This window comes from Leptodactylus fuscus, chromosome 3, assembly GCF_031893055.1.
Source record: "Leptodactylus fuscus isolate aLepFus1 chromosome 3, aLepFus1.hap2, whole genome shotgun sequence".
NCBI classification, from domain to species: domain Eukaryota; kingdom Metazoa; phylum Chordata; class Amphibia; order Anura; family Leptodactylidae; genus Leptodactylus; species Leptodactylus fuscus.
Window position 1 is genome coordinate 229,157,942 of NC_134267.1, and position 12,784 is coordinate 229,170,725.

A 12,784-nucleotide genomic window follows, 5' to 3' on the forward strand; every position below is an offset into this window, starting at 1 on the left:
GAGGCTCCCTCCACCATGAATTTGCCCAAACTGGGCTGGTTAGAGGCTCCCTCCACCATGAATTGGTCCAAACTGGGGTTTTTAGAGGCTCCCTCCACCATGAATTTGCCCAAACTGGGGTGTTTAGAGGCTCCCTCCACCATGAATTTGCCCAAACTCTGCTGGTTAGAGGCTCAATCCACCCTGATTTTCAAAACAAATGTTGGTGCCAACCTCAACTTACTACAAGGGCCAAATTCACTGCTGGTGACAAGCTCTCCTCACTGCAAGTGCCAAATACACATGTTTCAAGGTGTTTTCCTACTGTCAGAGAGGTGGTATTGAGTGTGTAAAGTGTGTAGTTGTTAGGCTGTGATGTTGGGGTAATAGAGGGTCTTTGGTGTGTTAGATGCCCCCAGACATGCTTCCCCTGCTGTCCCAGTGTCATTCCAGAGGTGTTGGCATCATTTCCTGGGGTGTCATAGTGGACTTGGTGACCCTCCAGACACGGATTTGGGTTTCCCCCTTAACGAGTATCTGTTCCCCATAGACTATAATGGGGTTCGAAACCCGTTCGAACACACGAACATTGAGCGGCTGTTCGAATCGAATTTCGAACCTCGAACATTTTAGTGTTCGCTCATCTCTAGCTATAATATGATAGTGTGCATTTGTACAGTATAGTCTAGTATTTCATGACATTATGTCATACTGTATGGTATAGTATTGCATGATGTAGTATATATAGTATAGTCTGCTTTTGTATTTTGTATAGTATATCATATAATACTGAATAAAAGATATATATATATATATATATATATATATATATATATATATATACACTCACCGGCCACTTTATTAGGTACACCTGTCCAACTGCTCGTTAACACTTAATTTCTAATCAGCCAATCACATGGCGGCAACTCAGTGCATTTAGGCATGTAGACATGGTCAAGACAATCTCCTGCAGTTCAAACCGAGCATCAGTATGGGGAAGAAAGGTGATTTGAGTGCCTTTGAACGTGGCATGGTTGTTGGTGCCAGAAGGGCTGGTCTGAGTATTTCAGAAACTGCTGATCTACTGGGATTTTCACGCACAACCATCTCTAGGGTTTACAGAGAATGGTCCGAAAAAGAAAAAACATCCAGTGAGCGGCAGTTCTGTGGGCGGAAATGCGTTGTTGATGCCAGAGGTCAGAGGAGAATGGCCAGACTGGTTCGAGCTGATAGAAAGGCAACAGTGACTCAAATAGCCACCCGTTACAACCAAGGTAGCCAGAAGAGCATCTCTGAACGCCGCACAGTACATCCAACTTTGAGGCAGCTGGGCTACAGCAGCAGAAGACCACACCGGGTGCCACTCCTTTCAGCTAAGAACAGGAAACTGAGGCTACAATTTGCACAAGCTCATCGAAATTGGACAATTGAAGATTGGAAAAACGTTGCCTGGTCTGATGAGTCTCGATTTCTGCTGCGACATTCGGATGGTAGGGTCAGAATTTGGCGTCAACAACATGAAAGCATGGATCCATCCTGCCTTGTATCAACGGTTCAGGCTGGTGGTGGTGGTGTCATGGTGTGGGGAATATTTTCTTGGCACTCTTTGGGCCCCTTGGTACCAACTGAGCATCGTTGCAACGCCAAAGCCTACCTGAGTATTGTTGCTGATCATGTCCATCCCTTTATGACCACAATGTACCCAACATCTGATGGCTACTTTCAGCAGGATAATGCAATGCCATGTCATAAAGCTGGAATCATCTCAGACTGGTTTCTTGAACATGACAATGAGTTCACTGTACTCCAATGGCCTCCACAGTCACCAGATCTCAATCCAATAGAGGAGCATCTTTGGGATGTGGTGGAACGGGAGATTCGCATCATGGATGTGCAGCCGACAAATCTGCGGCAACTGTGTGATGCCATCATGTCAATATGGACCAAAATCTCTGAGGAATGCTTCCAGCACCTTGTTGAATCTATGCCATGAAGAATTGAGGCAGTTCTGAAGGCAAAAGGGGGTCCAACCCGTTACTAGCATGGTGTACCTAATAAAGTGGCCGGTGAGTGTATATATATATTATATAGCAATATTTTGTAACAGTGTGAGTTACTATATTATAGCATAATATGTAACATAATGTAATTCTGTATGGCATAATATTCTGTGATACAGTATCTATAAAATATATCTAATATTATACTATATGGTATAATGCTATATAATACCTTATATATAGTATATGTGTAATATTATGTAATATGGCACAGAACAGAATATATGTAGAATACTGTTCAGAGATGTAACTTGAAGAACCTGGACCCCAATGCAAAATCTGTAACGGGGCCCTCACTTACCAAGTGCAATGTATAATCTTGGTATTATCTTATGTCGATGAGATGCCTTAGCCGCCCCCTTAGGCCCCAGGTCCTGGTAGTGATTGCTACCTCTGCACACCCTATTGCCATGTCTCCGACAGTACTATATACTGTAATCGACCCCTAAGTTATCTGATAATCTGCTATATCTTTAGCAAAAGGCCCTTTCTTAGCCAAAGATGTACCACATTCCCTATTCCACGCCTCGGTGAGATTGGGCCGAGCAGGGCAGATTGCGGGCCCTATTATTATAACATACATAGAGGAGTAGTATACATTTCCATTCTGGGGCACTGGACTGTGCCTGATTTCTTAACACCCTCTTAAAATTCAGACGCGCCTTGTTCCTCCCCCATTTGTGGGTTTTATTAAAGAGGACCTTTCACCACTTTTGGGCACATGCAGTGTTATATACTGCTGGAAAGCTGACAGTGCGCTGAATTCAGCGCACTGTCGGCTTTCCCGATCTGTGCCCGCTGTAAAGAGCTTACGGTGCCGGTACCGTAGTGCTCTATGGTCAGAAGGGCGTTTCTGACCATTAGCCAGAGACGTCCTTCTGCCTCGCGGCGCCAATCGCGCTGTGCTGTGGAGCGGGGAGGAACTCCCCCCTCCCGCTCCTGATAATGCTCGTCTATGGAGCTGTCTGAGCAGAGGGAGGGGGCGTTCCTCCCGGCTCCACAGTACAGCGCGATGTGTGGAGTGTCCCATAGATGTCCCATTGATACCTATGTTTTACCAGTGGCCTTCTAAAGGGAACATTGGAGAGGTGACCCAATAAATCCCTGCTCCTCCAAAATGTTCAGCTCTACTACCCAGCCCATGTCCCAGGCTTTACTTTCATAAAATGACCAAAATATCAGAGTGTGTGACTATAAATCCATTTTATTTCTCGGTAGCAGGAATATATTGGTTACAATGACAGTTACAATCATCCAGGGTCCATACAATGGTTACCCTTATAGGAAAATGTTAAAATCTTCCATTGTTTTCTGCATAAATTAATAGTAAAATATAAGCTGAATCATCTGCACTCACGAGGACACGACCTCCTTGGATATGGATAGTGAGGTCCGACGCGGGACTTATTTGATCTCTCCCTTTTTGCACTGACAGGTCCCGGGACATTTGTCAGAATTCATAGATGAGTCAGTTACACATTGGCCTTCAAAAAGGTTGCAGTTACTATACTTGTCTTCAACTGGACATCCATTTGCTTAAAAATAAAGAAATAGATGTTATGTATATCACTTAAGTAATTGGTAGTCTCCTATTAGGCCATATAGACATCATAGACCCCTCCCAATAACCAGGGCAGAAAGCCACCCCAAGGACCTGCTCCCAGTTTGGAGGGCTAAGTATGGCTTCCTGTGTGTACGGGGTACCTAGCCATGTAACATGGGTACTGTGGATGCTAATGTTATGAGGGCCATGTGCCCCCCCCCCCCTTCCTGTGCCTTATGGGGATACCGTGTAGAGGGGCAAATTTAGCAACACATATATCATGGAGGCTCCACAACAGTAAGTTGTATTATGGCTTTTTATTTTTTTTATTTTTTTCAGATCAGCCATTGCCTATAATTGGATTATTCCAATGGTTAATGGCTGATCCTTACTACTCACCTATCCCGGCTCCTAACCAAGTCCACCTTCGCTTGAACCTCCAGGAGGCACCACTCACTACATCCGAGACTGCATAACGTCATGACAAACCAACCTGACATTGTTCTGCGTCCTACATAGTGTGTGGCGGCCCCTGGAAAGGGAAGAGGAGGCAAACCTGGAAAGGAGTCGGTGAGTAGTAGCCTATGGTGTGGGGTCCAAAAAGGAGACAATGAAATTTGGTTGGGAAATATATTATGGGAGCCCATAAAGGCGGGCAGTATACTGTATGGGAATTATTAAAGGGTGGTGGTATAGTATAGGGGAGCCAGACAAGATAGTAGAGCGTGCTGCAGTATTTTATCCAAATTTTTTTAGCCTGCACATGATGGCGGTTTTGTTAATGAGTCATGCGATTACTATTAGGGTCTGTTCACATGGCGGAAACCTTTTCTGCCGTGTGAATTTTCCGCATGCTTGCCGCGATGGGATGCCGATGCAGTGCTTTGATACTAATAGGTATCACAACAGAGGCACAACTAAAGGTCCTGGTGTGAAAGCTCAGTTTGGGACCCTCTACACAATGTATCCTCAGAACCATCAGCCATGTTCACATTTAGCAGCATTTACGTTTTCCTTCCGTTCTCTATCTGGGCCCAGACCACCATGAAGACTTGTCTGTGCACACAATCCTCCCATTGTTCCCATTCATCTCATAGTAATCACGCCCCTTCCTTTTACACCACAACCTCCCCCACAGAATCCTTCCTTGACTGTATGCTGATGACTGTCACTTTTACCAATAAAGGGTTAATTTTATCCTTTCTGACGGTGGAAGGCTGTGTATCATCTTCTCACTCCAGTGCACCAGAGGGTGGGGTGATAGATTTATGATGCACAGGCTGCCAGCCATCAGAGGGAATCAGATCAAAGAGGGTTGACCTGTGGACTACCATGACTTCTGGACCAGGTCACAGCTGTGACCAGTGTGACCTCTATAGTTTCTCCAGTCATAGTGATTGGACCGAATGAAAAAAAGTAAAACTCCATATTTATTCTTAAAGAACTTACTGCAGAGTCTGTCCTCACAGGCATTTGGGCAGGCTCCACAACTCTCCCCCTCTTTCCAGGGACATTTCTTGGGTCCTTTGTTTCCCCTTTAAAAGGAAATGTAAATGTAATAAATATTCATACATGTATACAGGGGTAGGGTTAGAGGATGTGGTTGGTGGGGCATTTAACTCGGGTGCCAAAAAGCTGGACAGGGCATTTAGATACAAAGCTGGGGCAGCGAACTGATTCTTTGTCCTGGACCTAAGTCTGGGTTCAAACCTGCCTTGGTCTCTCCATTGGTAAGACTCAATCACATTGTCCTGCAAGTCCAACTTTTCCGTCCAGTGATTTTGGTTAAAAAGAACAAACAGCTAAGGGACTCTATTATAGTCAATAGGCTCAGTAAGGCTCCATCTGTTTGTCCCTTCTCCTGGCCCTCCGACGGATCAGAAGTATGGACACCCGGCACTAATGTGGACCTTAGTGTAAAATGTTTAACTTTATTCCCCACAATAGAAAACTTAAAATTTTCTCTAGTTTGGAGTTTGACTCAGACTCAGAACGTATGATACATTGAACATTGTACTGGTAATACGTACGCTGGACAGTAGTGGCACACGTAAACATATTTGCTTGGCCCATTTGTGCATTCAGCCATGCCACATCCCATTTTTTGGGAAGATGCCCACATCACCTGAAATATTACAAAAATGGTATCATTTATTTAGCATTGGATTAAAACCAGCCGGCATGGACAGCTCTGTCCTCCTCTACCTGTCCTCTTGCCTAGATCTATTCAGATACGTGTTCCTTGAGATGACCAGCTTTTCAAAACAAGCTCACATAAAAACTGTGTTTTATATTGCACTAAAATTGTGTGTGTATTGTGACAATTGGGGGTAATTCAGCATCAAAGGAGTTTTCCTGGATTTACAGAGGTGTTGGTGGCGCTGGGTGCCAAATAAACAGCAGATTAGGTAATGTAAACCAAAATTAGTGGCTATATTCAGCTTACAACAGGAACAAAAACAGCAAACAGCCTAGCCCACACACAGGGCGCTACCTCACTAATAGATATTCTGAGCCAGACTGGTGAGAAGAAACCTCAAAGTCCTTTCTGGAATCCAGTCCAGTCCTTTTTAACCCTGCTTTTGCCTCTACAGCGCACTCTAGGTTCACACCCTTACAGTACGCGGGACAGTCACGATTTCGGTGACATGTTCCGCGGTCCCGATTTCAACTCAGATCTGTGTCTAGAGGACGCAGATCTGAGTTGAATACATACACGACTAAAGCAAGGAGCTGTCACAGCTCAGCTCCTTGCTTTGCCGCTGCACTCTGGCTTGTGGCTGTGATGACGTCACATTGCACCTACAACTGTGTTATCGAGACTGCGGAGAGTGGCGGGGGAGCGAGGAAAAGGTGAGTTTAAGTGGTTTTTGTGTGTAGACATTGAGGTGGAACATGAAACTGGGGGCAGATGAAGGAGGGGACGGCATGACACTGGGGGCAGAGATTGGGGGACATGAATCTGGGGGCAAAGATAGGGGGACATGAATCTGGGGGCAAAGATATGGGGACATGAAACTGGGGCAGAGATGGGAGGACATGAATCTGGGGGAAGAGATGGAGGGGACATGAAACTGGGGGCAGAGATGGGGGGACATGAATCTGGGGGACAGATAATTTACGGGTGACTGTAGGAGGATTATACTGTGTGGGGGCACATGAAAAATTAATGAGAATGGGAGGAGTCAACAAAAGTGGGTGGAGCTAAACTTGCCGCTGCGCACTACGCGCGCCACACATTTTGTCCCACTTTCAGTTCTTCAAAAGTTGGGAGGTATATATATATATATATATATATATATATATATATATATATATATATATATATATACACACACACACACACTGTATATTATGTTATACTTTGATACAATGTGTCCCATACTGATGTAGCAGAGAGCCGAGGGTGCACAAGGGTTCAAGCGCACCCTCGGCTCTGATGTAGCAGAGCCGAGGCTGCACAAGGGTTCAAGCGCACCCTCGGCTCTGATGTAGCAGAGCCGAGGGTGCACAAGGGTTCAAGCGCACCCTCGGCTCTGATGTAGCAGAGCCGAGGGCGCACAAGGGTTCAAGTGCACCCTCGGCTCTGCTACATCAGAGCCGAGGGTGCGCTTGAACCCTTGTGCAGCCTCGGCTCTGCTACATCAGAGCCGAGGGTGCGCTTGAACCCTTGTGCAGCCTCGGCTCTGCTACATCAGAGCCGAGGGTGCGCTTGAACCCTTGTGCACACTCTGCTTCATCAAGCTAATAGAATGCATTGGCCAGCGCTGATTGAAGCAGAGCTGAATCTGTGTGCTTAGCATAACTACTCCACCGGTGTAGTTGAGCTAAACACACACATTCAGCACTGCTTCATCACGCCAATAGAATGCATTGGCCAGCACTGATTGGCCAGAGTACGGAATTCGGCCAATCAGCGCTGGCTAATGCATCCCTATGGGAAAAAGTTTATCTCACAAAAATCACAATTACACACCCGATAGAGCCCCAAAAAGTTATTTTCAATAACATTCCCCCCTAAATAAAGGTAATCCCTAGCTATCCCTGCCTGTACAGCTATCCCTGTCTCATAGTCACAAAGTTCACATTCTCATATGACCCGGATTTGAAATCCACTATTCGTCTAAAATGGAGGTCACCTGATTTCGGCAGCCAATGACTTTTTCCAATTTTTTTCAATGTCCCCGGTGTCGTAGTTCCTGTCCCACCTCCCCTGCGCTGTTATTGGTGCAAAAAAGGTGCCAGGGAAGGTGGGAGGGGAATCGAATTTTGGCGCACTTTACCACGCGGTGTTCGATTCGATTCGAACATGGCGAACACCCTGATATCCGATCGAACATGTGTTCGATAGAACACTGTTCGCTCATCTCTAATCAGTATTTGTTTCCTTCAAGCCCAATGACAGATCTCAACAGTCCCGTACAGCTCCTGACATCATTCAGGAGGCTGACAGAGGCCTGAAGAGGACAAGAACGCATATGGGAACCTACAACAGAGCACAGGAGAGGTGAGTAAGACTGCTGCGTATTATGCTGAAGAAAGTATAATGTCCCCATTAATAGGGCCGCACTATATATAATATCTCTTAATATGGACTTCACAGTATAATGCCCCCCTTAATATGACTCACACAGTTTAATGCCCCTCTCCTTGTAGTCCCTACAGAGTATAATGTCCCCTTGTAGCCTGTACACTATAATGTCCTCCTCATTTTGAACCCCACAGTAAAATTTAATAGGGTGGCTTTGGTGGCCCAATGTGCATATGACCACTTAGAGACATCTATCATGAATTAGCCCAATATGGAGATCAAAATGCTACTATTGAATCTTTCAACTCCTACCGCACAAAAAAAGACCTCTCGAAGCTCCAGCATTGACAAAATTGACTTTCCCAATATGGCACCCCAAAATCCAATGGTTTTTTTAAAGGGTGCAAAAGCAGGAAAATATAAAAAACCTATACATAGAGTATTGGGTATGGTGGTAATCCTATAACATCTCGTGGTAGAAGACCAGTTGTTTTTTTTCAAAGCTGATCATCTCATGCCATACATCTCCGGATATATCGAGAAGACACGTTGAGGAAAGGTAAGGAAGGACATGTAAATGAAATTGTCAAAATTGATTGTCTACGTGTCTTTCCTGAAGGACTCTTAGTGTACCTGTGTGTAGTGTCCGGTCTCTCTATCCGAAACGGGTTCTACTCCATAAGTGAAGTCGACACATTCACTGTACCAAGAATCCACCACAGTTTTCCAATCGACTTTTTCATTACAATAAAATATATTTTCACCACATCCTAAATCTAAAAAGATGAAAGAACAGTAAACAGAATAATAAATCAAGATATTCAATATACAAACATCTAAATAGCAAGAGCTCTTGTCTCACATTGGCATAACTAGGAATGGCAGTGCCCTGTGGCAAACTTCTGACATCGGCCCCCTTCCCCCGTCGGACCGCCCATCCCCGAAGAACACGACCGCCCTATCAGCCTTCCACATTACTGCATGCACTATTATGTCCCATAGTGGCCCCTGCACACAGTATTATCCCCCATAGTGGCCCCTGCACACAGTATAATGTCCCATAGTGGCCCCTGCACACAGTTTTATGCCCCATAGTAGCCCCTGAACGTCACCAAGTAGGCCTGAAACCTTCCAGAACCAGGAGAGGTAAGTAACAGTGTTATTTATGTTCCCTCACCTTCCCTGGGCCTCCGATCATCATACTCAGGGGTATGAACAGATTCCCTGAGTAAAATGATAGTGTTTGTGGGGTTCACGGGCCCGCAACCTCACTTACCGATTCCCCACCTGCTCTCGCAGAAGGAGAAGCGCTGGACCTTATGTAACCTTTACATCTGACCCACTAATGGGTTCAAACGGCCCTGCCTCTCGGTACATCTCTGCCCAAAATCCATGCCACATGGTGGCAGAAAGATAAAGCGTCCCCCTAAACATTGGAAGCATTACTGAAGCTTACTGGGTATTCGTCTCTGACTTGAAGGACTGTGTCCTAATAGGCATTTTTTGGCATATTCTTCGGCTGTTTTTTGAGCGTGTACACTCCAAGTCTGTAATAGAAAATGTGATAAGCATGAAATGAACCTCTCAGAATAGGAAATTGTATGACATAGGGTGCCCTTGACAAATCTACAGTATAGGCAGGTTCACATCTGCGCCCCGGTCTTCACTTTCAGATTTCCATCTTCTGCCGACGGGAGAACTTATGCCCCTGTGCCTTACTACAATTTTAATTTGCACAGTTCACCACCAGGAGGTGCCATTCCGAGGGGCAAGTGATAGAATGCAATGTGTCCAGACATCATCTATCTGTGATGCAACACTTGCTAATCCTTCTTATGGACTTCATTTCACTTACCAACTTCAGCATATTACTTGCACATGGCTTAACTTCCCTCCGGTAATTATTGTGACAATCAAGAATCATTTTCTGCACGTCCGCGAGATTGCCTGACAATGCTGAAATTGGCGTCTGAGCCTGGAATATTCCAAAAGTACAAAGTCATTTACATTAAACCTAAAGACAATGTATAGACAGTGCATTATGCAACAGTTGTGAATATCTCCATTGCATAATATATCCATTGATTAAACTATACCCTGGAGAAGTAGATACTTATCACTAGCTCCCACTAGTGGTGGCTAAAGGCAGCAAAAATGTTATTTAAAGAGGACCTTTCATCAGATTGGGCACAGGCAGTTCTATATACTGCTGGAAAGCTGACAGTGAGCTGAATTCAGCGCACTGTTGGCTTTTCCAATCTGTGCCCCGGGCAAAGTGCTATTGGTCCCGGTACCGTAGCTCTTTACAGTCAGAAGGGTGTTTCTGACACTTAGCCAGGGACGCCCTTCTGCACAGCAGCGCCTATCGCGCTGTACTGTGGAGTGGGGAGGAGCGCCCCTCCCCCCTCGTCTATGGACGAGTACTGTGAGCAGAGGGAGGGGGCGTTCCTCCCCGCTCACACTGTACAGCGCAGTAGGCGCTGCTGGGCAGAAGGGCGTACTGGACTGACTGTCAAGAACGCCCTTCTGACTGTAAAGCGCTACGGTACCGGGACCGATAGCGCTTTACCCTGGGCACAGATCGGGAAAGCTGACAGTGCACTAAATTCAGCGCGCTGTCAGCTTTCCAGCAGTATATAGAACTGCCTGTGCCCAATCTGATGAAAGGTCCTCTTTAAAGGGGTTGTCCAGGAATTTGGTAAACTCCAGAGGGGCCCAGGGTAGATGTAAGATTACAAGAAATTCACAGTGCCTCATGTGGCCACTGAGACTACAGAGCTTCTGGGGTCGGAGACACCACGTGCAACAGAATGGACTTTGGCGGTGGACACTAAAGCATTGGGGGCACATAAGGTTTTTATACATCTTGACCTTCCAGTTTTTCCAAATTCCTGGACAACACCTTTAACTCTGTTTGCAAATGAGCTAGTTCTGAAAAGTCCAATGACATACATATCATGTCACCCTGGGCATTTTGGTGTTTTTTTTTTATCCAAATCCATTCAGCTATTCTACAGATATAAGCCCCTTTTAGTGTTGATGCAAATTAAGTTCTAACATCCCTGTGGTTTCTCTAGGGACCAGGTCTCTGTGTGCTAAATGTCATGCAGTGTGATCACCCACTTGGCTAGCTTGTTTCAGCACTAACAGGGCTTATAGCTTTAGAATAGCCGAACAGATTTGGATAAATGGGAGAGAGAAAAACATTTTCCCCTCCTTTTTTTGTTTACATTTTGTCGAATATTAAAATCAGGAAAAAAACCACGGAAAAATAAAAATGACACCAAATTTAAAGCCCTGGGCGTCATCATAAAAAGATGCAAGAATTATTTCACTAACCCAATGGAAAAAAATATATATTATAGCTCTCAAAATATCAGGAAAAATGGATCAGTCCTGCAATGGATAAGTATAATGTAAGCAAAGGTTGAGGGTTCTATGGTAGACATGGAAATAAGTTTACAACAAGAGGATTCAGGGGCATTCCTCGGGTCAGGACGGGGTAGGTTATGTATAAAATGGCCAGTCATTTAGAATTTGGGAGAAGTAGTAATGTGGAAGGCTCTGTCTGAAGATTCTAACTGGTAGGGGTCTTCCTATAGCCCATGGGAATGAATAGAGCACAGTATTTGGCACCTATCACTTATAGGTACTATATGGTACTTACCATTCTCTGAATATCCTCATAAGCAATAACCACTTCTCTTCCAGTTGCCCGTTTTCGTAGAATCTTTCTGTGCTTCCCATTGGCGAAGTCTTCAAGTTTTGAAGGCGCGTAAGCTATCATCTGTAATACAAGGGCACATGTAACATGCGGAACCAGTGCTAGATATACCAGAGCCGGGACACTAAGTCTTAAAGGGGCATTCTCGATTTAAAAAGTTAGGCCATTTTGTTAGGATAGATCATCACTTTGTAATAGTAGCAGTACTGTATCCCCTTCAATGTGTTCCCTGCACAAGTATATTTTGGGGGTACTAACTAGCTATTGTGCCCTACTAAGTGGGTGGCTGGGAGTACTGCTGTGTTGGAAAAGAAGGGGATCTATTTTTACTCCACCATTGTGGCTCCTTCAATCTTAAAATTAGTAAGTCACAGAGGTGAGAGCCTCACCAATCATAAAGGTCATATAGCTTTGGGATGGGAATACCGCTTATAAGATGTTTTCCTTCAAAAGTAAGTTAAACTTGTTGATTGGTGGGGGTCTCACCATTCAGACCCCCACTGATCAGGAGAATGGGAGACTTTGATCCTCTATTCTGAATGGAAGGACGGTCGTGTAACATATACACCCTCAATTTATTTCAATAGGAGTAGCGGAGATAGCCAAGCGCTATCTAACCAGTTTCGCAACTAGGCTCCCCATCGTACTTAGACAAACCTCCACCATTATAATTAGATTCCCCATCTTAATTAGACAAACCTTCCACCAATATAAGTAAGCTCCCCCAATTTACAAGAACAAATCTCCCACCAATATAAGTAGGCTCCCCCATCTTATTTAGACAAACCATCCACCATTATAAGTAGGCACCCCCATCTTACTTAGACAAACCCCCCTCCAATAAAAGTAGGCACCCCCATCTTACTTAGACAAACCCCCCTCCATTATAAGTAGGCTCCCCTATCTTACTTAGACAAACCTCACACCAATATAAGTTGGTTCCACCA

General features: G+C 44.9%; 1 protein-coding gene across 1 annotated transcript in view; it reads right to left on the reverse strand.

Annotated features, from left to right (window-relative positions):
* Positions 1-3,246: 3,246 nt before the first annotated feature.
* CRISP2 (cysteine rich secretory protein 2) overlaps positions 3,247-12,784 on the reverse strand; it is a 32,625-nt gene continuing 23,087 nt past the window's right edge. Inside the window, exons 4-10 of the mRNA XM_075266834.1 lie at positions 11,781-11,900; positions 9,969-10,088; positions 9,570-9,660; positions 8,747-8,889; positions 5,613-5,707; positions 5,032-5,117; positions 3,247-3,574 (exon numbers count right to left, since the gene is read on the reverse strand). Of these exons, the coding sequence (XP_075122935.1) occupies positions 3,444-3,574; positions 5,032-5,117; positions 5,613-5,707; positions 8,747-8,889; positions 9,570-9,660; positions 9,969-10,088; positions 11,781-11,900 (786 nt within the window). The 3' untranslated portion in view covers positions 3,247-3,443. The remainder of the gene's footprint in view (positions 3,575-5,031; positions 5,118-5,612; positions 5,708-8,746; positions 8,890-9,569; positions 9,661-9,968; positions 10,089-11,780; positions 11,901-12,784) is intronic.